Below are 25,184 nucleotides of genomic sequence, written 5' to 3' on the forward strand. Positions count from 1 at the left end.
GGCCGGGGAGGCAGCCCACGAGCCAGGGCAGAGCTGCTGGCGTCCCCCCCCCCCCCCGCCTCGGCCCAGCCACATGCAGGACAGAGCAGGGCCCGAGCTGGGGGCTCCGGGCACCAGTGTGACGGTGAGAGACAGGCTGGAGCCGGCCCGGCCCCTCTCTCGCTCCCAGCGCCTCCTCCCAGAGCAGGTTCCTGCAGGTCCCGCTACACAAATTCCCGAGCCCAATCCCTGCCTGAAACGACGGCCCCAGCCCAGGGCCAGGCAGAGTGCTAACCCCACCCCCACCCGAATCACCCGTCTGGATCGCCCCGGCCTGGCCCGTGCAGCCCCCCCCGGCCGGGCTCCTGTCTTCCACACGCACAGCCAAAGGCCCGGGAGTTCTGGAGCCTGGGGCGGGGCCGGGGTCCGCACAATCCTGGGTGCGTGGCAGGGGCGTTGGGGGCCCCGGGCGATGGAGGAGCCGCGGGCTCAGTCCTGGCCCCCACGCCCTGCCCCGTGGTCAGCAGGACCCGGTGTCGCTGCCTCCTTCTGTCTCAGAGATGGGCTCCAGCGGGGTCCGGACCCGGCCGAGGTCGGGGGAGGCAGAGCCATTCCTGCCGATGCCACACGACTGCCCCGCGTTGTGGATCTGCCACAGGTTGTCCAGAGCTTCCGCCTTGGCCTGCTTCAGGAGATCTGCCTGGCCCTGCAGCGGCGAAAGGCCAAAGGTCGGGGTGTGTGGGGCAGGGAGACCCCATCAGCACCCAGTGGGCACCCCCACCCTCAGGGCTGGAGCCAGCAGAGGCGTGGGGGCTGGCTCCTTCGAGGTCTCTGTGCTCGGGGGAGCAGCCTGGACCGGGGGCACCCCGCTCCTGCTGCAGCTGGAGAACGAGGGGCAGGGGCTCCCCCCACCAGCGGGAACTGGCCCCTGGGCTGCAGGGAGAGGGGTCCAGGTTGTGACACGCAGAGACCCTAACCCAGCCGAGCCGTCTCCCCTCCCCAGGCAGAGTCACTGCTCAGGAGCGGCCCCCTAAAGCACAAACCCCACCCCATGAGACGAGCAGCCTCCCCCCGCCCCAGCCCTGCCTGGGGGCCGGAAGGGAGCAGCGTGACCTCCTGCACCGACCCTCGCCCCCCCCCCCACTCCTGCAAGAAACCCCTCGCCTCCGGCTGAGTCCCTGACGCCTCGGATCACGGGTCAGTCACGCGGCAGCGAATCCCCCTTTACACCCGCGTCACAGTCAGCTCCCCCCCCCCCCAGGCATTCAGGTCAGCACAGACTGGAATCCCACCCACCTGTGGCCTCTGTGGGGTGAACGGGGGGCAGGGGGATCCCAGCCCAGCCCCCCAGTGGGACAAGAGGCACCAAGAGCTGAGAGCTGAGGATAAAAGCCGAGATCTGAATGGGCCTTCCTGCGGGGTGTGGGCCAGGGAGCCTCCCTGCTGGGGGCCCAGCACACTCGGTCCCTATGGACCCTGAGCGGAGCCGAGACACCCCACGCCTGGCAGGACGTGGGCCTGAAAGGATCACGCGACGCCGTGTCCCTCCCCCTCTCGCATACGTGGCGCGTGGGCCACGGGGGGCTCTGCTATGAGGCGCCAGCAGAGCCTGGGGCTGGGGGTCACCTGCCCCACCCGGCCCCCTTGGCCGCTCACTAGCCCCTTTGGGCTACTGCTCTGGTGCCACCTGGAGTCCACTCTGGGTACTGCAGCTCTGTGCCTCCCCGTCCAAGCCCCAGCTGGTTCCCTGGGCAGGCAGCGTCCAGCAGGAGGCAGCGTTTTCACGCCCAGCGGGTGGGGTGTCGCGGTGCGGTGTGGTGTGGTGCTGACTCCACAGGGCCCCGTCCGGGCAGAGCACCGAGAACCAGCCAGAACGCAGAGCCCGGCCATCGGCACGGTGCTGGGAACCCCCCTGAGCTCGAGGAGCAGCTCCCTTCGCTGGCGGCAGCAGCAGGCTGTTCTCCCCTCTGCGGGCAGCCGCGGGCACCACACTCGCCGCAGACCTGCCCCCTCCAGCGTCCCACAATTCATACCGGGGGGGAGGGGGCTGAGAGCCATAGAACCAAACTAAGCCCTGTAGATGATGGAAACCCCGTCGAGCCAGGGGCGCGGCAGCTCCCCCAGTTCCAGCCGCTGCCCCCGTGGCACTGCCCCATACTCCCCCCGGCTCTGCACCACCAGGGCCCCTTAGCCATCGCCCAGCTCCAAGGGACGCTCGCTCCCCAAGATGGCCTCTGCCCCACACAGCCCCTAGAGGGCAGCACGGGATCACCGCACCACGGGCCCAGCTCCTTGATCCAACCTGCCTGTGACGGTTGCCACGGGAGCAGGGCCTGCGTCTCCCCAGGGCCCACCCCACACCCAGAACAATGGGGCCCCAGTCCAGACCCAGGCAGGGCAGAGCCCAGTGCAGGGGGCCCAGAGCTGTCCTCACCTGTGTGTGCCCTACAGCCCGCCACACACACACACCACACCTGTGCGCGCCCACGGCCCTACAGCCCGCCACACACACACACCACACCTGTGCACGCCCACGGCCCTACAGCCCGCCACACACACACTACACCTGTGCATGCCCACGGCCCTACAGCCCGCCACACACACACACCACACCTGTGCGCGCCCACGGCCCTACAGCCCGCCACACACACACACCACACCTGTGCGGGCCGCGCCCTACAGCCCGCCACACACACACCACACCTGTGCGCGCCACGGCCCTTCAGCCCGCCACACACACCACACCTACAGCCCGCCACACACACACACCTGTGCACGCCCACGGCCCTACAGCCCGCCACACACACACACCTGTGCGCGCCCACGGCCCTACAGCCCGCAACACACACACACCTGTGCACGCCCACGGCCCTACAGCCCGCCACACACACACACCTGTGCACGCCCACGGCCCTACAGCCCGCCACACACACACACCTGTGCACGCCCACGGCCCTACAGCCCGCCCCACACCCCACACCTGTGCGCGCCCACGGCCCTACAGCCCGCCCCACACCCCACACCTGTGCGCGCCCACGGCCCTACAGCCCGCCCCACACCCCACACAAGTGCACGCCCGCCGCCCTACATCCCGCCACACACACACCACACCTGTGCGCGCCACGGCCCTACAGCCCGCCACACACCCCACACCTGTGCGCGCCCACGGCCCTACAGCCCGCCCCACACCCCACACCTGTGCGCGCCCACGGCCCTACAGCCCGCCACACACACACACCACACCTGTGCGCGCCCGCGGCCCTACAGCCCGCCACACACACACACCTGTGCGCGCCCTACAGCCCGCCACCCACACCCCACCCGTGCGCGCCCGCGGCCCTACAGCCCGCCCCACACACACCCCACACCTGTGCGCGCCCGCGGCCCTACAGCCCGCCACACACACACACACCCCCCCCACCTGTGCACGCCCGCAGCCCTACAGCCCGCCACACACACACACACCACACCTGTGCGCGCCCGCGGCCCTACAGCCCGCCCCACACACACACCTGTGCACACTCGCGGCCCTCATCTATTTAGCTCTTCCTGCAGCCTGTGCAGGGCTCGCTGAAGCAGGCTCTGTCCTAGCAAAGGGCGAAGGAAGCTGGCTGGGGGGGGGGGGGGCGGTGATGACTGCAGGGTCCCACTACGCTGGCCATGGCTGGAGGCTGCTCCGGGGGATTTCTGCACCCACTCCCCACACAGGGGTTGGGATCTGCCTGATGTCCTCGGCCACCACCGGGCCCAGCTGTGCCTGCCGACTGGGCGACAGCCCTGCGGGCGCTGGAGCAGCTGGGAATGGCTCTCAGGGAGCTGAAGCCGCTGGGCCTCCTGGGGGCCGGGTGACCCAGGCGCTGGGGTGGGCTGGGGGAACGGAGCCGACAGGCCCTGGCCACCAACAATGCCCCTTTGTCTGCAGCCTGGACTGCGTCCAGCCCCGCTGGCCCGGCTCCCCGGCAGTCTCAGCTCTGCCACGTGAGCCGGCACCAAGCAGGGCCCAGGGCAAGGCTGGGCTGGGAGCCAGGGGCAGGCAGACAATCTGTCCCGGGTCCCAAGATCAACAGGGATGGGGGGGCACTGCAGGCAGCTGGGACCATCCCGGCAGGATGCACAGGGGCAGCAGCTAGCGCTAGCACCGCAACGGGGGGAGCAGCAGTCCTGGGTTCCATTCCTGGATCCGCCACTGACTCTGTGTGGCCCTAAGGAATTCCCTGCCCCGTGCCTCAGTTTCCCCCTAGGAGAGCAGGGATAACGCCCCCCCTGTGGGCACGTGAATCTGGCCGGTTTTCTACGTGCGGAGGAGACGCGAACACTCAGCATGGGCATCGCTCTCCTGGGCGGCACGGCCCAGCACTCTGAGCGGCAGAGGAAACAGCGTCGCATGGCGCGGTCTGGCGTCCCACCGCCCCCAGAGCGTCACCCCATCAGGCCAGCCTCAGCCCTCACCCGTCCCAGGTACAGGTGGGGAAACAGACCCGGGGAGGGGATGGGCCCCAGGGAGTCCAGTGGCAGAGCTGGGACCATTGGTCCTCAGGCTCCAGGGCTCCTTTAACACGAGGGAAACTGAGTCAAGAGAAAACCACTGCGGGCGAAAATCTAGAGGGAGTCCCCCAACCCCAGCAGCCAGGCCCCGGCGTTACCTTCAGCACCGTGATGTTCCAGGCAAAGCTCTCCAGGGCCTTCTGCAGCTTCCTGCCCTTCAGCCCCTCCTTGGCCTCGAGGCGGTGCAGCTCCTTGTGGAAATCCATCCCTGGGGAGCGGAGCAGAGGGGAGCCGTCAGGCCGAGCTGGGTGGGGGGACACAGCAAAGCCAGCGGCAGGGTGCCCAGGGCTGGCTCCATACGGTGAGCGCCCTGCGCTGCTCGCTGGCACCCGGCGGCACAAGGAGCCCCGCCAAGGGGTCTTTGCCCCAGAACAGCGCCCCGTGCTCAGCCCGTGGGCGGGGAGAGCAGAGGGGCAGGGAGCCCACGCCGGGCCGGCGAGCTCTGGGGTCAGGAGAGATGCAGCGCTGCACTCAGAGCTGGAAACAAGGGAATTCCCTGTCACAAAGGTGGGGCCCCAGTAACGCACCCCTAGGGCACCGGTGCAGCCACGGTGCAAGTCGGAGCAGCCCCAGAGCCCAGCTCAGTGGCTCTGAAGGCTGGGACAGGCGTGATCCCAGCCGGCGGCAGGGCAGGGCCCAGGTGGCAGCTGTCACCACCCCTGCGGGGAGCAGTGGCAGGTTCCCGTGGGCATGGGGTGGGCAGCACCCTGCAGGCAGGGACGGGGTGTACGTGGGAGACCCGGGCTCTGAGTGCCGGGAGCTGCAATGGCAGCACCACGGGATGGTGGCTGGGGCCTGTGCCCCAGGGAGCAGGCAGGCTCCAGGGCTGAGCCGCGTAGGGAGGAGTCGCCCCAGGGGTGGCACCGTGCCCGATCTGAGCCCTTGGCTGGGCAGATGGTGCCACTGGCCCAGTGGGGTCTGCCCAGGCCGTGCTGCCGGGGGGGCCCTGCGTGGGGGGGGGACAAGGTGCAGCGCCCCCAGCAGGAGCCTTTCCCGCGGACTCGCTGGCCTCCCACGCCCGAGCCAGCAGCTTCCGGCTGCTTCCTGGCACCCTCCGCGCCGGGGACAAGGGAACGGCCTTGAGCGCCGGCGAGGGAGGGAGCAGCCAAGGCTGCCCCCCCCAATCCTCTGCTAAGCGAGGAGCCTGGGAGTCGCCTGCAGAACCGCCGCCCCCCGGGCACCGGCACAGCCGAGAAGCTGCCCGAGGGGGAGGCGATCCCACAGGCTGAGGGCACCGACCCCCCCAGGGGAGCCCGGTGACCCCCAAAGACCCCCCCTCCCTGTGGGAGCTCACGCAGGGCCCTGCCTGCCCCCTCCCCAGCTCCCCCTTCATTAGCGCAGGGCTCCAGCTCGTTATCTCTGCTGACGCTGATGGGAAACGACTGCGCCAGCCTCCCGGGGGGGGGGCAGGGCTGGGAGCCCCAGCAATTGCCTGGTGCAACGGGCCCTGGGATGGGGGGGGCAGCAGCACCACGCATGGCCATGTAGTGCCCCCCCGGGCAGTGGAGAGAGACTGCTCAGGGGCCGTGGGGCACGGGGAGCCATGGGGCACGGGGCACCTCTCCCTCGCCGCCTGCCAAGCCGCTCAGCGTCTGGAGCCAAGAGCGCTACGGGGGCTACCCAGCAAAGGCAGCTCCCCCCCCAACACCCCCCATCAATACCACCCCCCCCAGAACCCCACACCACGGCCCCTATCCCCCACAGTGACCCCCCACCGATACCACCCTCCCCAGACTCCCACACCACAGCCCCTATCCCCCACAGTGACCCCCCACCAATACCATGACCGCCCCCACCAATACTGCAGCCCCCCTCCCCACCCGCCGCAGGCACTGTGCTGAGCCGGACCCTCCTGCTCCCACTGGGGCTGGCACGCGAGGGGTTAAGCGGGCACCCTGCCCTGAACGCATTACCCCCCCCCCCGCCACGCGGGCCCACGCGCTGCAGCTCGCCCACCTGCCGTCAATCATCCCCCCACCCCCGGGTTATTAACACCGGGGGGATCTGGGCAGGGCCCGGCCCCCGCAGTGTGCGTCAGGGTCCACGCTGGGGGCAGGGCAGGTTGTGGGGCACTGAGCTTGGGTAGCAGGGGGCTGCGGGTCGGGAGTGAGGGGCACCGGCAGAGCTGGGGGAGCCCAGGCTGGGCTAGCACAGGGCTGCGGGTCGGGAGTGAGGGGCACCGGCAGAGCTGGGGGAGCCCAAGCCAGGCGAGCAGGGGGCTGCGGGTCGGGAGTGAGGGGCACCGGCACAGCCTGACAGCAACACCTGCCTGTGTGGGTTCAGCCACGTGTCTTTTATGCCACAACACTCGTCGCCACTTACGCCGTCAGCCCCAGTCTGTTATTTCTGATGCTAATTATATTCCGGGGTTTGGCAGTTAACGATTCCTCTCTGCTTCCTCGTCAGCCTCCCCCGTACGGCTCCGCTCCCCCAGCGCCGGCCCCTCTGCGGCCCTGCTGCCCACCTCTCCGTGCCGGGCGCTGGTGCCTGCTCGGAAGCGGCTCCACCTCGTGCCCTGACCCCCTAGGGGGTTCGAGCGGCCTGGGGCCCAGGCGCGAGCGCCACAGATCAGGTGTCTCAGCTGGGAGCAGCCAGGAGGGGGACACCTGCCCCCAACACGCCCACAGCCCCATTCCCTGCCCACAGCTGCAGCCACCCGGCTGCCTGGGAAACGGGAGACCGGCCGGGAGGGGCTGGAGCAGCCCAGCAGACTCCCATGGGGCTGGGCGTGGAGAGGTCACCGCCCCAGCCGGCCACCAGCTCCACTGGCCTGGCCCAGGGTCTTTCCCCTCCAGGGGTCCAGCCGAGAGCGCCCAGAGGCCCCATGAGCGCCGCGCCTCGTCCTGCCAGCAGGTGCCACTGGTGCCAGCACAAAGGCCGCCCCCTGTGGCCCCAGGTGCCCGTAGCCCCCCAGCACCTTGGGGGGAGCAGACGGGGCCCCAACCCACCGCGCTCTGCAGCCGGGCCCAGCGGCGCCTGCCCCCGCGGCACACACCTGCCTGCTGGGCTTGCAGCAGTTTGCTGTGCACCGCGTCGGCCAGTTCGATCAGGGTCCGGCTGGTCTGGATCATCTGTGGGAGCAGAGTCAGGGGAGGGAGGGAGCAGGATTAGGGACGGCCCAGCACCCCGGTGACCCCTTCCCGCACAGGCTCCCCCCAGCTCCAGGTTTGGGGGGTGGGGGGAAGGGAGGAGACGCTTCCCTGGCCAGGCCTCCCCGCTCCCTGCAATGCCCGGGCCAGGTGCCAGCTCCTGGGAGCACGAAGGAAGCGGCTCCGGCTCCTGCCGCCTGCTGGGATCCCATCCGACCCTGCGAGGTACCAGGGGCTGCACTGGCTAATGGACCCCGAGGGGGCCGCAGGGTCTCGGCTGCGGAAGCGACTCGCGTCTGGCCGGCTGCCCGTGCGGCAGGTGGCAGGACCAGGCCATGCTGGGACCTCGCTCTCCCGTCCCAGGGCGGGGCTGGCACTTCCCGGTCCCCCCGGCCTGGCCGCCTGGCCCCGAGCATGCCGCTGCCTGCTGCCGGGACCAGGCCGGGTGACGAGTGCCCGAGCAGGGAGCCGGCTCGGCCGGGGTGGGGCTGGCTGCCCGGTGAGGGGGGGCGGGTGCTTACGGTCTCGTAGGCGGTGAGCACTTTGCGGAGCAGCTCCGGGACGGGCCCCCGGGCCTCCATGGGGGGGTACTGCTCGCCCAGGTTGAGCGTCACGCTGGGGGCGCTCTCGCTGCGCAGCAGCCAGGCGGCCACCGTCAGGATGCACTGCTTCATGGTGGCCGCCGGCGCCAGGCCGCACAGCTCCTTGAAGGAGACCAGGGCGTTCTGGAGACGGAGAAACAGGTGAGCTGGACACCCCACTGCGCGGGGGGAGGGCCGCAGCCCCCAGCTAGGAGCCCTGTGCGGCCTGGCCTGGGGCGCTGACACAAACGCAGGCCTCATGCTGGGGGCCTCCCGAATGGAACCCAGGAGTCCTGCCCCCAGCCCCTCCCCCAGACACTCCAACCCACTAGACCCCACTCCCCTCCCCGAGGGGGAGAGAACCCAGGCGTCCTGACCCCAGCCCCTCAAACCCACTAGACCCCAATCCCCTCCCCGAGGGGGAGAGAACCCAGGAGTCCTGACCCCAGCCCCTCCCCCAGCCCCTCCAACCCACTAGACCCCAATCCCTCCCGAGGGGAGAGAACCCAGGCGTCCTGACCCCAGCCCCTCCCCCAGACACTCCAACCCACAAGACCCCAATCCCCTCCCCGAGGGGGAGAGAACCCAGGCGTCCTGACCCCAGCCCCTCCCCCAGACACTCCAACCCACTAGACCCCAATCCCCTCCCCGAGGGGGAGAGAACCCAGGCGTCCTGCCCCCAGCCCCTCCAACCCACTAGACCCCACTCCCCTCCCCGAGGGGGAGAGAACCCAGGCGTCCTGACCCCAGCCCCTCCAACCCACTAGACCCCAATCCCCTCCCTGAAGGGGAGAGAACCCAGGAGTCCTGCCCCCAGCCCCTCCAACCCACTAGACCCCACTCCCCTCCCCAAGGGGGAGAGAACCCAGGAGTCCTGCCCCCAGCCCGGCATGGTACCTGCATGTTCTCCCGCAGGTCGGTGGCCTCGCGCAGCGGCTGGCCGGCCGTGCGGAACACCTCGTCGATGGCCTTGATGCCGGTGGTCTTGGCGGAGGCGTATTCCCGCAGCCGCCGGCCCCTGCGCCCGGCGCGCCCCCGCCGCGGCCCCTTGCCCCCGCCGGGCCGGTTGGCGATGGCCACGTGCAGGAAGAGGGTGGTGTGGGGCAGCAGGTCTCCGGCCAGGGACTGCAGGGGCACGTGGCGGTAGCCGCTCTGCAGGCACTCGAAGGGGATGGTGTACTGGGCGATGAACTCGTCCCCGATGTAGTCGTCGTCCAGCACGACCAGGCGCAGCAGGGCCAGCTCGGGCAGGTTCACCTGGAACTCCAGGCTCTCCTCGAAGACCGGGTTGTCCCCGCTCTGCAGCGCCGTCTTGGTGCGCCGCTCGGCGCAGTCGGCCGGGATGCCGTGAATCTCGGCGCAGACGTAGGGCTCCACCACGTCGCCCTTGGCGCCCGAGCCCCGGGGCTTGGGCAGGTTCTGCCCGCTGATCACCCGGAGGTGCAGCAGCTGGGCCGGCACGCCGGGCAGCGAGTCCTTGGCGTTGGCGCTGAAGTAGGAGACCTCCTCCCGCATGACGGCGGGGCGCAGCACGTACCCGCAGGCCCCGTTCTGGCGGAACCAGCCTGCGTTCAGGTCCATCATGAGCCCCGGCGTCTGGAAGTTCATGGCCACCATCTGGCAGCCGCACTTCCAGAAGTCCTGCGGGTTCACGTTGCTGGCGTCGATGCGCAGGGGGCTGGGGTAGACGCGGGACAGGAACCGCTTGTTGTAGCTGACCAGCTCGGCGGGGCACTCGCTGGCGAAGCGCCCGGCCTCCACCTCGCTGAAGGAGCAGACCTCCCAGTAGCGCTGCCCGCGCCGCGAGGCCTCGAAGTCCTGGAAGGGCACCGCCTGGCACAGGCTGACGAGCTCCGACAGCTCCCTGCTCAGCCGCAGCCTGCGCCGCCCGCCCCCCGTGGGCGGCTGCCCGTCGGCCTCGCCCGGGCGCGGCCACGGCTCCGGGCCCTCGTCCTCGTCCGTCACCTCCCCCTCGCTCTCCTGGCAGCTGGGCGGCAGCTTCCTGCCCTTGATGAGGACTCTGCCCTTGAGTGTCTCCGGGGAGGGCAGATAGGCCTCCTCGGGGGCGGGGGGGTCCAGGTGCAGCTTGGCACCCAGGGTTTTCCTCAGGCACTGCGCCAGCAGCCGCTGCTGGGCGGGCGAGCAGCGCACGGCCAGGCACAGGATGAGGGGGTATTCGGAGGCCTCGAAGGCGTAGCGGTCGATCACGCCCACCACGCTGCGACAGGCCACGCGGGAGGCGGCCGAGCGGCCCCCGGAGACCAGGGGCTCGCCGTCCGGGCCGTCCCACACCACCAGCTCCAGGCTGCGGCAGCCCATGCGCAGGGCCGTGACGTAGCCGCCGAGGCCCGCGCTGCCCCAGGAGCTGTCCTCCCGCAGGCAGGCGCTGTGGGCCGAGCTGATGTAGTAGTGGGACAGGGGCTGCGTCATGTCCTGGCACACCCGGCGGTGCTGCGGGTCGAAGATGGAGCAGTCAGGGGAGAGCAGGTAGCGGGTGAAGCCGTCGATGGACAGGTAGCCCTTCTCCCGGCCCTCGCTGGAGGGCTCGTATTTGCCAATGATCTCCAGGCACGTCTCCTCGGTCACCCCCTCCATGCCCTGCTCCACCTCCAAGAACGTCAGTAGGTCCTTCAGCCCCAGCGACTCCTTGTCGCTGGAGAACTGGACCAGGAGGAAAAAGATCTCGGGCCTGGTGCAGAGGTCGACATAGGCCTCCACAAACAGGTCGCAGGCCACGTCGCTCCCTGGCCGCTGACCGGCCTTCTGCAGCTCCTTGAACTTCAGCTCGATGGTGGAAGCCTTCATGCCCGGGTTCAGCGCTTTGATGAGCTGCACGGCCCGGGCCACGGAGATCCGGCCCACTTTCTCCAGATCCGCCACCTCAAAGACCGAGGAGATCCAGGAGGTCCGGAGGCTGGGATGGCCGGCCTCGGGCGCCTCCGGCGTGTGCTTCCCGTAGGACACCAGGTACCTCAGGCCCATCACCCAGGCGTTCACCACGTCGGCCGAGCTGGCCACCAGGTCCAGGGATTCGTAGTTGTCGCCGTGGATGATGGAGAAGGCGCACTCGTCCGGGAACTGGTCGGAGAGGCCGTTGCTGCGCAGCACGGGCGTTTTCTTCCCCACCCGCACCTCCTTGACCAGCTCGATCTCGATCTTGGCCTTCTCCGAGTCCTTCTTGGAGGGCTCCCAGCGCAGGCAGCGCATGTCAGGGGCCAGCAGGAAGAAGCGGCTGTACATGCGGGAGTTGGAGCGAACTTTCTTCATCTCGCAGCCCTGCAGCATGAAGGAGATGCAGGCCGCCGTGCTGTTGATCTTCCGGTCGTGGGGCATGGTGCTGAAGGACACGGTCTTCTTCTTCTGAACCGGCCTCTGGCGAGAGCCGTCCTGCAGGGGGAGAACACAGCGGTCAGGCCTGGCGCAGAGACCGACAGGCCGGGCCACGGGCTGGGCTGCGCAGAGGAGACCGGAGGGGCAAGGGGCGACGCCCGCACTGGGAGTGGGGCGAGCGCCGTCTGCTCACGGGACCCAGGCATGGGGCTCCTGCCCTGCTGACACGGAGACGTAAGGCAGCCAGGCCCCTCTGCCAGCCCAGCCCCGGCACCGACTGCCCAGGGCAGAGCCCAGCAGCGGGGAGGCTCCTTCGAAGCAGAACACAGACGTTCAGGCTCAAGCCAGGGAGCTGGGGGGAAGCCCAGCTCCGGCACAGCCCTGCTGGGTGACCCTGGGCACGTCCCTTCTTCTCCCTGTACCTCGGGGCCACACAAACCCTCTGCTCCCAGCAGCTAAACGGCCGCCCCTCAGGGAGCCTGCCCAGCGCACGGGGACGGCGCAGCCTTCGGGCTGGTTCTTTCCTGCGTTAAGCCAGTCGGGTTTGCTCCAGAGGGAAAACTCTGTTTGGAGCAGCGGGTCCATCTCCTGCGAGGGGGCCAGACAGGCCCCCCCCCCCGCAGGGCCCTGGCAGCGACCCCCAGCCGGCCGCCAGACGGGGGCTCGACAGTGGCCGCCTCAAAGCCTCTGTCCCTCCTTCCGCCCCGGCAAGGTGCAGGGGCCTGATAAGCCCTTTTGAGCTAAATAGGGCACATCCTCCCGTGGCCTGCGGCCGCCACACAGGGACCCCCGCCCCCAGCCGGCTGCTGAGCTCTTCCTGCCGGGACCGGGGGGCAGGAGGCGCCTTCCCAAGGGCCCTTCCCGGTTCCCCATGGGCGGCGTGTGCTCCCCGTGACACCGCACAGACCCCGTGCCTGAGATTTGCTTCTCCTCTGAGCTGCAGCCCCTGCTAGCCCAGCCCAGGGCTCCCCCCCCGCCAGCTCTGCCGATGCCCCTCACTCCTGACCCGCAGCCCCTGCTAGCCCAGCCCCGGGTACCTCCCCCCCGCAGCTCTGCCGGTGCCCCTCACTCCCGACCCGCAGCCCCTGCTAGCCCAGCCCCAGGTACCCCCCCCCCACAGCTCTGCTGCTGCCCCTCACTCCCGACCCGCAGCCCCTGCTAGCCCAGCCCCGGGTACCCGCCCCCCCGCAGCTCTGCCGATGCCCCTCACTCCTAACCCGCAGCCCCTGCTAGCCCAGCCCAGGGCTCCCCCCGCTCTGCTGGTGCCCCTCACTCCCGACCCGCAGCCCAGAACGAATGCCCAAACGGGCACCAGGATCCAGATTCCAGAAAGCAGGAACTGGAGGTGAAGGAACCGACCATCCCATAGATAATCAGGCTCCCACACTGAGCAGCTGGCGGGGGGGGAGATCCCGGCTCCAGTTCCCCTCCCCCACAGGGCTCTGTCTCAAGGTGATTCCCTGGCTCAGGCCTTGGAGAGACAAAATAGCCCCATGGCCCTGAAACGCTCCTGGACCAGCTGGGGAGCCCCCGGCATCCGCGGGCAGCCTCATGCCAACCCCCCCCCGAGCAGGGGGCTCCCCCAGCCTGTCCCTGCCCAGCCCCCCCCCCCCCCAGCGGGTGCCTCCTGGGGAGCAGAGAGCAGCTGGAGGAGGCCTGGGGATGGGGCTGGAATAAGCAGACCCTGCCTGGGGTTTCTCCAAAGGGAGGCCTCCCGGGGGGTCGGGGGGAGTAGCCAGGCCCGGGGGGGGGGGGCGCTTTGCGAGGCCCATCAAGGCAGTGAAGGGGGGGGGGGGAGCCAAAGGACACAGCAGCCTGGGCTGGAATTCCACAGCCAGGCACTGGCGGGTGGGGGAGGATCCCGCTGCAAGGGCAGGTCCCAGCTCAGGGGCTGGACCCTGCCTGGCCTTTGCCAATGAGCAGCAACGGGACAATGCAAAGAAACAAAGGAGCTGACAGGAATCATCGGTGCCCCTCACTCCCGACCCGCAGCCCCGTTATCCCAGCCCTGGGCTCCCCCCCGACTCTGCCGGTGCCCCTCACTCCCGACCCGCAGCCCCCTGCTGTCCCAGCCCTGGGCTTCACCGATCCCCCCGCCCCATCCTAGCTCTGTCAAGTAGAAATGCACTGAGCCAGTGTCTCCCCCACGTGGGTTCACTGCTGAGCCCCCCCCGCAGCAGGACTTGCTGCCCTTTTAATCCAGAGGATTTTCCAATCAAGAGCAGCTGGCGCGGCCCCACTCACCGTCCGCCCCCCGCCCCTGCCAGGTACCCAGGCGCCGCTGTCGCCATCGGGCAAGGGACCCCCGCGCGTGCACACCCACACACACTCACGCACCCTCTCTTGTGCACACACCCTCTCACGCTCACCCACACACCCACCCACACGCACCCACGTGCACACACCCACACACACCCTCACGCTCACCCACACCTGCACACCCACACGCACTCTCGCACCCACACACACTGATGCTCACACCCCCCCCACACACATCCCTCATGGCTGAGAGACCCGGAGCCAGCAGCACGTGGCTCATTCAGCCAGGAGTCACCAGGGTCAGGGCTCCCTGGGCTGGGCACTGAGCAGCAGCCCCACCCCCGCCCGCCCCCAGGGGAGCCCCCAGCTCTACCAGCCCCACACACATGGCCCAGTGGGGAGAGGTTCCTGCTCGGCCGAGCCAGCTTCTTTTAGCTCCATTTTCCTTCCTTCCTTCCTCTCCAGGCCGGGAGCCGGGATCCTGCCGGCTGCTCCCCCTCCCCCGGCGGCCTGGCCACTCGGGGCGTCCTCCCTGCACGGGGCGGCCCAGCCCAGCCCATCGCAGCTGGGGTCAGAGCAGCTCGGCCCCAGGGCCCAGCTCTGACGTGGGCCCCTGCTGGGCTGCCCCATGAGTCGCTCCCGGCGTGTCCAGGCCCCTGCCCCCGTCTCCCCCAGGGATGGACCTGCCCGCAGCCCCCTTGGCCCATCAGCGCTAACAGTCCTGCCCAGCGACGGCACTGCCCCCCCCGCGCCATGCCAGACCCCCAGGTACCCCGCGCCCCACAGGCACCCGCAAAGGGAAAAGAAAACGGCACAGACACCCCCTGCCCCCCGGCACAGGACCCATTCGCCACGGTATCCCCCACAGCCAGCCCTGGGGGAGGGGGGCTGTGGCCTAGGCCACGCCACCTCCCACCCCAAGGCCCTGCCGAAGGTGCATCTCAGCCTGGCCTGGCCGCAGAGCCCAGCACCGGGCCCTGGACGCCTGGAGGGACAGACCTGCCCCCCCGCCCCGCCCCAGGCAGGGCTGTGTCGGAGCAGGAGCGACCCCAGGGAGTCGCTGCCCTTACGGGGCTGCCCCGTGACCCCCAGGGACACACACGGCTGCCCTCAGAGGGCCCTGCTTGTCCCCGCCTCAGAGGGCTGCTCTCCGGAGCCAGGCCTGGGGCAACCCAGAGCGGCAGTGACCAAAACCTCAGGCAAAGTAGCCGGCTGCCCCGTCCCTGGCCCAGGTCAGGCCATCGGCCCCTCCCTTCCCGAACCAGCCGGGCCACACAGGCAGTCCCTATACTGTGTATTGGCCCTGGCGCTCAGGGCTGGAAGCCTCACGTGCGGCTCTCGCAGGGACAGAAACTCCCTGGGAAGGACGAAATCTCCAGGTTGGGGGGCCGAGCTCTGGGGGGAGGGGGAAGGGTCGGGGCTCCAGACGCATCCACAGGCAGAGGGGTAAAGCACCAGCTGGGAGGGCACCTGCACCCAACCCGCTTTTGGTGGTCCCAAGATCTGGAAGAAACTGGGGCTGTTCCAATTATGGAGCCACTGCACATTTTGGGGGACTGGCAGGCTCAGTGCCACCAGCCCAGGGCTGGGCTAGCAGGGGGCTGCGGGTCGGGAGTGAGGGGCACCGGCAGAGCTGTGTTGGGGGGAGCCCAGGGCTGGGCTAGCAGGGGCTGCGGGTCGGGAGTGAGGGGCACCGGCAGAGCTGTGTTGTGGGGAGCCCAGGGCTGGGCTAGCAGGGGGCTGCAGGTCAGGAGTGAGGGGCACCGGCAGAGCTGTGGGGAGCCCAGGGCTGGGCTAGCAGGGGCTGCGGGTCGGGAGTGAGGGGCACCGGCAGAGCTGTGGGGAGCCCAGGGCTGGGCTAGCAGGGGGCTGCGGGTCGGGAGTGAGGGGCACCGGCAGAGCTGTGTTGGGGGGAGCCCAGGGCTGGGCTAGCAGGGGCTGCGGGTCGGGAGTGAGGGGCACCGGCAGAGCAGTGTTGGGGGGAGCCCAGGGCTGGGCTAGCAGGGGCTGCGGGTCGGGAGTGAGGGGCTCAGGCAGATATTTTCTGTTAAAGGTACGAACACCCCAGGACACCCCCCCCCATCCCCAGCTCTGGCAGGAGACGGGCCCCTCCCTGTGCTGACACTCGCAGCCCGTGGGGGGGGGGGCACGACGCAGACGTGGCCCAAGCACTGGCTGCACAGCTGCCAGGCTGATGTAATTAGGGTGCATCAGCCCTTTATTGATGGCAGAGCACCGGGCCAGGCTCCCCTGGCTGGCGGCCCAGCCTGCAGGGCCCATGAGGGGGCTGCACGGACCCCAGGGACACGCAGACCAGAGCCCAGCCACATACAGAGCAGGGTGAGGCGGGACATGAAAACAGCCGGTGGAGCCCGGGGCCACCCTAGCCGGAGGCTGGCGCCCTCCGCTGCTCTCGGTCCCCAGCTGATGGTGACGCCGACGGGCCCCCCCCACGTGCCGTTAGCAGCTTCGGAATCCGCTCGCATCCCCTCGCGCCCGGTCCCCAGAGCCAGCCGGCGCCAGCAGCCTCTGCTCCGCCAGGCGTCCGCCAGGGAGACCGGCCGGTCGCGCCAGGAGCCAGAGCTGGGTCCCGTGGGGCTGCAGGTGGGCAGGGAGCCGGCCGGTGCCGCTGTCTGATGTCGGCGCCGGCCCTGCTGGGAAACAAGCTGAACCCACCGCGGGGGCCCCAAGCAGCCACAGGAGAGTCGCTGCCAAGCTGCACCGGACTCGGCCCCAGAGCCAGCGTGAGCAGCTCCCACCAGGCCAGAACTAACCGGCCGCCCGGCCCTCGCGCCCGCCCCCAGACAAACTCCCGCTCAGCCAAAGCTGCTTTCCTGATGGGGCTGGGCCGCAGGGCCCCACAGCGCCGCCTGCCCCCTGCCGAGGCTCCAGCCTGGGAGGCTGCAGGATTTAAAGGCACCAGGGAGTGGGCAGAGCACCCAGGGCCAGCGGCAAAGGACCCAGCTGGACCGCGAGGACCTGGGGGGGCAGCAGGCGCGGGGCCAGGGCAGACACCGTGCTGGTGGCACCTCGTGGCCCCTGCCAGGATCAGGGCCCTGCTGGGCTGGGCGCTGCAGCCCCTGCGCCGCGGGAGCCTGGACTAGGCTGGGCAATAGGCCGTGTGGGGCGGTGGCAGACTGGCCGGAACGGGTCCCGCCCACAGGGTGCCAGGAGGGCTCCCAGCGGGACATCGGTTCAGGGCTTCCCGGCACGTCCTGCCCAGGGATTCCCCGTGCCCAGGGGATGGGAGCTGGCACCGATCACACTGCGCCCGACACCCACCTGGCTCGCTGGCACCTTGCACCCAGCAGTGGGCAGAAACTCAGGCCAGGAGCAGGTTCTAAAGGTGACCGACAGGCAGAGATGTCTCGGGGACCGGCCGGCTGCCCCACTCCAGCAGCCCTTCGCGGGGTGTGGGAACGAGTCACCGGGGCAGGGGGTGATCTCAGAGGGGTGAGTCAGGTCGGGGAGGTACAGAACGTGGCATCACTTCGGTTACTGTGCCCGGGTGCCACCCTCCAGCCCCCTGGCCAGAGCCAGGCGCAGCCACAGGACACGGAGACAAACCCCAGGGAGACCCCCCTGCTCCCATGGGGTGAGGGGTGAGCCCAGCCCGGGGGGGGGGGATTGGCTCCCTCCGCAGCTGAGGGAAGGGCCAGGCAGCGCTTGGGGGGTTCCCCCCTCTCATCCTGAGCAGGCCCGATGCTCCAACCCCCTCCCAGCCGCCCTGCACCCGCTGCTCCTGCGCAGAGCACCCAGGGGAGCCCCGTGCATGGACGGGGGGAGAACGGGTCCCGTGGAGCCGTCACCGCACTCCAAGCAGCCTGCTGGAAGGGGCGCTCAGCACAGGGGCGAAGCTCCGAGCCTGCGGCTCCCGTGCAAGGCAGGGAGCTCTCTGCCCCTCCCGCGCCCCCCTGCCCGGGGTGGTGGCTGTGTTCCCAGCGGGGTCGGATGCACCCACGGGGTCACGGCCCAGCCTCCACCCGGCCCCAGAGGCACCGCCCTGCTCGCCCCACACCCTGCACAGCCCTGCCCAGGCCCAGAACAGAAAACAGGAAATCTACCCGGAAAGGAACCGCCGGGCGGGGGCTGCTTTGATTAAACGGCTGCCGGGCTTCCATGCCAGCTGTGACCTCGCAGGCCTGGCCTCGCCTGCCAGACAGAAACAGGCCCCGAGTCCACACGACTGGACCGAGACCCGGCCGCGGGGGGGTCCTGTCAGGCCGACACCCCCACAATGCCCAGTACAGTCCGCAGGACCCCCGACCGAGCTGGGGCACAAGCTGGGGGTGGGGTGATGGTTTCACTGTGCGGGGCTGGTCGATGGCCCGCCGGCCCCTCGCGCTCCGGGGAACGCGGTCACCGCGTGCTGATGGGCAGTGCCGGCTGGACGCATGGGGAGAGGCAGCCCGCGGGCTCCCACTGCATCACGCACTCTGGCCTCTGCGCTGCACTGGGGGGTGACCCCAGCCGGCAGAGACGCCCCAGGCTGGCTTTGCTCTACCGAGCTCAGGCGGCAGCTGGTCCGTGCTGCCAGAGCAGCCCTGGTCCCGGCCCCAGGATAGCCAGACTCGGCCTCCCCACGCCAGACACCCCTGCCTCGGCACACGCAGCGCCACGCTCCGCCCCGGCACCGCCAAGCGCTTTGCAGACGGTACAGAGACTCGCTTCCCGGTACAGGATGGAGGTAACCACACGCTGCCTGACTCCTGCCGGCGGTTACATGAGCCTTGCTCGAGGGCAGGAAGAGGAAGCCAGCACCTGAGCAATGTGCAGCCCAGGGAAGCTCTCGGGGGTGGCTCGGGGAATCCGAGAAGGGGCCAGGCCTGGACACTGCAGCTGTCCATGCTGCAGAGGAAAGAGAATCCCCGGCAGCCAGCTGCAGTAGGAGGCACATGGCCCCATGCCCCACTGAGGCACAGGCGCCCAGCACGGCTCTCACCGCATGCCCCCACGGCCAGGGGCAGTGAATGCACCACAGCAGCACAGGGCGAGTGGCACACCCGGTCACACCCGCCAGGCCAGCCACAAGACCACGCTTTCACCGGAGAAGCCAACACCACTCGCCCTGGGACCGAGCTCAGCCAATCACATGGGCCAGAACAACCCGGGACGTCCCCTCCGGGTCGCCCTCGGGCACTAGGGGCCGGGCCAAACCCCTTCCAAAACACCAGCTCCCCGATGGCTCCACGGCCAGGGACCTCCCGCGTGCAGAGCCCTTGTGGGACGTTCCCGTAAGCAGCTGATCTGGTGGCTCCCGCTCCCGTTCACACCCCATCGGGTTTGGCTGCTGGTGACCGTGAGAAACAGGGGAACTGAAAGAAGCCGAGTTTCAGCCATGGGAGGCTGGGGGCAGGTCTGGTTCTGCAGGCCGTGCTGCTGGGGAGACACATGTGCAGCAGAGAGGCTCCTTCACCACCACTTGGGCCCTTGGCTCATGGCAAGATGTGCCCCCCGCCCGGCCCCCCAGACACCCCACGGTGCGGGAGAGTCCCTGAGGGACATTCGCAAGATCCCCCCTTGGGGGTAACATTCTAACACGAAGAGCCACCGCAGCGGGGGCCCCCACGGCCAGCCCCCACCCCGCTGCCCTTCTGCCAACCCTCAGCAGCTGGCCCAGAAGGGAGCCGGTTCTGCGCTGCAGCCGGCAGCCAGTCGCCCCGGGGACCGCGGCTAATACACTCACCGAGGAGGCACCGCAAGCAGACGGGCCGAGCTGGGAACAGAAACTAGGTGTCCAGGTGCCGTCCAGTGCCCTCCCCACTGCCCCACGCTGCCCTGCCCCACTGGACGCCGCCAAGGCCCTGTGCTGAGTTCAGCTCCAGGGCAGTGGGGGCCACGCGGGGGGGGGGTGAGTCCGTGACAGGGGGCAACGCCACGTTACTCGAAAGCAGGTGGCTGCCCCTTGGCCCCTGCCAGGAGCCCCTCGTCCCCCCACGGCCACGGGAAGCCCAGGCAGGCAGCGCCCCCCTCCGGCGGCTGGGCTCAGCCAGGGCTTTTCTAGAGGAGCTTGTTCCCTGCCGAGAAGCACCAGCTGCCGCCCGCAGCGAGGGGCTGGCCCGTGCCCAGCCTGTGAGATACCCGCCCCCACAGCCCCCGGGGAGGGGCGCTCAGGTCTCGGGCAGGGCAGGGTTGGGGCGGGAGTCCGGGAGTGGGATGCAGCCGTCCCTCATGCCGAGGCCCGAGCTGCAGTGGCTCTTGGGAGGAGGGCAAGGAATTCTGGGAAGCTGGGCACAGCAGCCGCCTCCAAACGGGCACCAGCAGGGAAAGCACGAGCCAGACGGGGCGGGCGGACGTCTGGGGCAGCTGCATTGAGTAGAGCGTCTGTCTCGTGACCCCAGCCCCCAAAGAGCAAGCGGCGACGAGCCGTGTCACACGGCGACTGGACTCCTCTTCGCCCCATCCCACCACCTGGAGGAGAGCGCACTTGGGATCAGGGCAGAGGCAACCCCAGCATGGCACTAACCCGTGGAACTCACAGCTGCAGGAGATCGTCAAGGCAAGGGGACCAGGGTGCCCAGTCATTCAGTGGGACTCAGAGAAGGGATTCGATTCAGAGACGCCTACATGAAGGCCAGAGCATTTTTGCTCTCCAAAGTCTTTGCTGCAGGCTAACGGGAGTGGGTCCCTGGTAGGTTTCCACTGGCATCAGTGGTGGAATCTCTGATCTGAGGACGTCAGTGAGTCAGCCAGAGGTGAGGGATCTATTGCGGGGAGCTGGGGGGAGGTTGTGTGGCCTGAGACAGGCAGGAGGTCAGACAAGATGATCACAGGGTCCCTTCTGGCCTTACAGTCCATGAGCTGGACCATGGGTCGTTCCAGGCCCTGCAGAACCCTGCTACGTCTCCCAGACTCGGGACAATCAGCTCGGCAAGCAGCTGGCAGGGCGGAAAACCAGGGCAGAGCTGCGAACGGTTCCGGCTGCGTTCGTGCTGCGGGCACTGCTGGGGAACCTCGGCCAGCGCAGCCTGAGCGGCGGCGTTCAGGGAGCCGCTCCCGGTCCATTTCACGGGGCCTGCCTTCCCACCCACAGCGCGCTCACAACCGTCCCGGGAACACAATGAGGCTGCTCAGTTGCCTGGAGAACGGGGAACAATCGCGCTGTAATTGCCCTGTATGCACATTACGAAGCTCCCTTTGCCAAGACAACGCGGCTCGACAAAGGAGGCGTGGGCAGGGGCCAGCAGCCCGGGGAGCAGCCCACACGCCAGGTATTAATAGTGCAGCAGCAACTTCATCTTAAAATAGGCTGTGAGGAGAGAGGAGGCGGGCTCTGGACAAAGGCGACCTATTGCACGGCCCAGCAATGGTGACGCAGGCACAACTGGGGGACAGATTTAGAAATACACGTGTGACTCTCCACCCCCCAGCTCCGGTGCATCCCTGGGACCGTCCTCACTGGGGGCACATTCAGACCCTCCCTCGACCTTCCAGCCAGAGACCTGCCCTGCGAGCGAGCGAGCGCCCAGAGGTCAGGCAGGGAGCCACTCGCAAGTTCCTCCTTCCACGGGGACCCACCAACCTCCCAAGAAAAAGGGGGTGAAGCCCCCAGAATGCAGAAGCAACGTCCCCTCCCCATGCACAGCCCTGCTCCTAAACCCAGCCCTGGGGCCTCGAGACGCCAGGCGATGAGGGGCTGCCCGGCGGCCTGTGCATGGCAAGCCGGGGGGGCGTCACTGACCCAGGCTCCGGCCCAAGGAGCGCACAACCCAGCAATTGTGCTGTGTGCACCTGGCTGAACTCCGAGCCCAGAGCCTCAGGGGCCAGCCCCCGGCCTGAGCCCAGCGGGTCGGCCTGTGCCAGACAGGACGCTGCCAGCCCCGGTGGGCGCCGAGACAACCCAGTCTGCGAGCTGCCCTGAGACCGGGAGCTGCCCCCCTACCCCTGCGCACGAGAGAAACCCGGACACCCAGGGCCACGACCCCTGGGAGCTGGATGAAGACACACAGTGCAAGGCCCCCTCCCCCGCTCAATCCAGAGCCAATCCGCATTGACACCCCACGGGGCCCAGCGCCTTCTAGACAGATACCGATGGGGGGCCCGGGCCCCACCCCCAGCCTCTCTGAGCAACTGAGAAGCCCCCAGAGCTCAGCATCACCTAGAGACCAGGCTGCAAGACCCCCCAGCCCCCGTCCGCTGAACCTGGTACCAGCCCCCCGCCAGGGGAGCCCCTCGTGGATGGGAACGAGTGAACAGCCCCTCCGAACCAGGCCACCTACCCCCCACCGCTCTCCCAGGCCCCCTCGCCCGCCCGCCCGCCTGCCCCGGGGCGCCCACCAGCCAGCTCCCCCCATCGCTTTCCACCCCAATGGTGCAGCTGTTTCCCAAGGGGTGGGGGCTGGGGCAGGATCACCCCCGCTTGGTGGGGGAGGGGGATCTGGAGGCTGTCAGTGAGCTCAGGGGTGGGGGCTGGGGGGGGGTTAGCCTTAGGGAAGTGTGGGGGGGGAACAGGAGCTGGGGCAGGTGCAATCCCAGCCAGGGGCTCTGGGGGGGATCCCCAGAGGAAGGGGGGTCCCTGGTCGCATCCAGGCAGGAGGACGCAGGTGGGCAGGACAGGGGCGGGCAGGGGCGGGGATACCGGGCAGCGGTGTCTGGTGAGCAGGGAAGATGGGGGGGGCGTGATGAGGATCCCGTCTGGGTGCGGGGTGGGGGGGGAGGTGGGTGATGGAGGCCCCAAGGTCCCAGCCGGGGGGTGGTAGGTAGGTCCCAACCCGGTGGGGGAGGGGGATGCAGGTCTGGGGTGATGTGGGGCACGGGGGCAGATGATGCAAGTCCTGGCCAAGGAGGGTTGGGGATGCAGGGCCTGGGGTCCCGGGTGGCGGGGCGGGCAGGGGACTGAGAAGGGGCCGGTGATGAGGGTCCCGGCCGGGGTGAAGGAGGATGCGGGAGGGGCGGTGACGCCGGGAGACGCAAGGGGGCAGGGGGCCGGTGGGTGCAGGGGATGCAGGGGGTGTAGGGGATGGGGGCCGGGGGTCCAGGGGATGAGGGGGGTGCAGGGGATGGGGAGCGGTACTGCAGGGGCCGGAAGGGGGCGGGGCCGGGGTGCAGGGGTCCAGGGGCTGGGGATGCAGGGGTGCAGGGGATGGGGATGGGGGCCGGGGTGCAGGGGTTGCAGGGGTGCAGGGGAAGCGGGGCGCAGGGGATGGGGATGGGGCGGTGCTGCAGGGGTCAGGGGTGCAGGGGAAGGGGAGGGCGCAGGGGCCAGGGGTGCAGGGGATGGGGTCAGGGGGTGCAGGGGCCGGGGTGCAGGGGAAGCGGGGGCCGGGGCAGGGGATGGGGGTCAGGGGGTGCAGGGGCCGGGGTGCAGGGGAAGCGGGGCCGGGGGCAGGGGATGGGGGTCGGGGTGCAGGGGCCGGGGGCGCAGGGGAAGCGGGGCCGGGGGCAGGGGATGGGAGGCGGTGCTGCGGGGGGGCCGCGGTCCCGGTCTCACCTTCATGATGCTGGCGCGGGGCGCGGCGGGCACCGGGCTCCGCTCCGCCGAGTTCTCGCGGCTGCTGCCGGAGCCGGAGCTCGGGCTCCCCCCGCCCCGGGGCCCGTCCGCCATCCCCGGCTCGGGGCTCCGCGGCGGGGCCGCTCCCCAGGCTCCGCCGCCCCGAGCGCCCCGCAGCCCCGCGCGGCTCTGCCGGGAGACGGGGCGGGGCCGGGGGCGGGCCCAGGCGAGCCCGCCCCGAGCTCCGAGCCTGACCCGCTGGGGCGCGGGGTCCGAGCCCAGCCCGCCCCGGGGGCGCCGACCCCGCCCTCCGTACCCCAAACACCCCCTCCAGCTCCATCCTCTGCAGCGCCCCGCCCCACCCCTCTGCACCCCAAACACCCCATCCCCACTCCTCCTCCGTGCCCCACCCCTCCCCTGCACCCCAAACACCCCCATCCACTCCCATCCTCTGCATCCCCTCCCCTCCGCACCCCATCCTCTGCATCCTCCCACCTCTCCTCTGCACCCCCAAACACCCCACCCCACCCACCCCATCCTCTGCATCCCCACCCTCTGTGCCCAAACCCCAGCCACCCCATCCTCTGCATCCCCACCACCCCAAACACCCCTCCCCTGCCTTCTGCACCCCAAACACCCCACCCCATTCACCCCCATCCTTTGCATCCCCTGCACCCTCCCCTCTGTGTCCTAAACACCCCTGCCCTATCTGCCCAGCCCACACAGTCCCACCCTCTGCACCACCCACACCAACTCCCCAACCCCTGCCCTGCACCCCAAACTACCCCTACCCCAAACACCCCTGCCCTCTACACCCCAAACACCCCATCTACACCCCCCCCCCGCTTTCTGCATTAAACACACCGGATCCCCCCACACCCAACCCCACTACCCACCCCACACACCCGCACCCTCTGCACCCCACACCACATCTGCACACCCATCACACCCCAATACAGCCTCCCCACCAGCACAAACTGCTCCCCCCCACTCGACACCCACCAACACAACCCAATCAGCCCCTCAAACACCTTCCCTGCCCTCAGCACTCACCCCAGCCCCCAGATCTACCCCCACCAGGATCCCCCGCTCCTCACCTTGTCTGCCCCCCAAGCCTCCCACCTGAACCCCCTCACTGGACCCCCGTCCCCACACACACAGTCAGTCAGCGGGGGGGGGAGGGGGCTTGGCAGCACATAACTTCCCTCTCTAAATAGTGAGACTGGATCCTACTGCCCCTGCCCCACCTAGTTCCTAACCCTTGATGTGGTCCTTGTTTGATGTCGATTGTGAGCTCTGGGCCACACCCAGCCCACGGGGCCCTGCGCTGTCAGGTCTGTGGGGCACCCGCACAGTGGGGGCCCTGAGCGTCAGAGCGCCCAGCCCAACGGGGCCCCGATCTGGGCTGGGGTCTGGGCAGCGCCCGGCCCAACGGGGCCCCGATCTGGGCTGGGATCTGGGCAGCGCCTGTCGCGACGGAGGCCCGGGCCATCCCTGCCCAGCCTGGCTAACAGCCACTGATGGGTCCCGATCTGGGCTGGGATCTGGGCAGCGCCTGTCGCGACGGGGCCCCGATCTGGGCTGGGATATGGGCAGCGCCTGGCGCGACGGGGCCCCGATCTGGGCTGGGATCTGGGCAGCGCCCGGCCCAACGGGGCCCCGATCTGGGCTGGGATCTGGGCAGCGCCCGGCCCAACGGGGCCCCGATCTGGGCTGGGGTCTGGGCAGCGCCCGGCCCAACGGGGCCCCGATCTGGGCTGGGATCTGGGCAGCGCCCGGCGCAACGGAGCCCCGATCTGGGCTGGGATCTGGGCAGCGCCCGGCCCAACGGGGCCCCGATCTGGGCTGGGATCTGAGCAGCGCCCGGCCCAACGGAGCCCCAATCTGGTCTGGGGTCTGGGCAGCGCCCGGCCCGACGGGGCCCCGATCTGGGCTGGGATCTGGGCAGCGCCCGGCCCGACGGAGCCCCAA

General features: G+C 69.7%; 1 protein-coding gene across 2 annotated transcripts; it reads right to left on the reverse strand.

Moving 5' to 3' along the window:
• Window positions 1-115: 115 nt before the first annotated feature.
• LOC120392243 (inactive phospholipase C-like protein 2) lies at window positions 116-23,388 on the reverse strand. Of its 2 annotated transcripts, none has more exons than XM_039516914.1 (6): window positions 23,214-23,388; window positions 9,092-11,581; window positions 8,135-8,338; window positions 7,520-7,595; window positions 4,623-4,732; window positions 116-685 (listed from the first exon to the last, which is right to left on the reverse strand). In XM_039516914.1, exons 1-6 carry the CDS (start codon window positions 23,325-23,327, stop codon window positions 500-502), a joined length of 3,180 nt encoding a protein of 1,059 aa, XP_039372848.1. In that variant the 5' UTR covers window positions 23,328-23,388; the 3' UTR covers window positions 116-499. The 2 variants fall into 2 exon arrangements, with proteins under 2 accessions (XP_039372848.1, XP_039372849.1); XM_039516915.1 differs by lacking the exon at window positions 23,214-23,388 and adding an exon at window positions 18,851-18,943.
• Window positions 23,389-25,184: the final 1,796 nt, after the last annotated feature.

The sequence above is a fragment of the Mauremys reevesii genome, linkage group 27 (genome assembly GCF_016161935.1).
Source record: "Mauremys reevesii isolate NIE-2019 linkage group 27, ASM1616193v1, whole genome shotgun sequence".
In the NCBI taxonomy this organism is placed as follows: Eukaryota; Metazoa; Chordata; order Testudines; family Geoemydidae; genus Mauremys; species Mauremys reevesii.

What these genes read in the sequence shown, in the direction of transcription:
- LOC120392243 (XM_039516914.1), bottom strand. Translation starts at nt 23,327, where the DNA reads ATGGCGGACGGGCCCCGGGGCGGGGGGAGCCCGAGCTCCGGCTCCGGC. An exon ending in CCCGCGCCAGCATCATGAAG is followed by an intron (nt 11,582 to 23,213) that starts GTGAGACCGGGA and finishes CTCCCCCTGCAG; the next exon opens with GACGGCTCTCGCCAGAGGCC. An exon ending in TGCTCACCGCCTACGAGACC is followed by an intron (nt 7,596 to 8,134) that starts GTAAGCACCCGC and finishes CTGCTCCCACAG; the next exon opens with ATGATCCAGACCAGCCGGAC.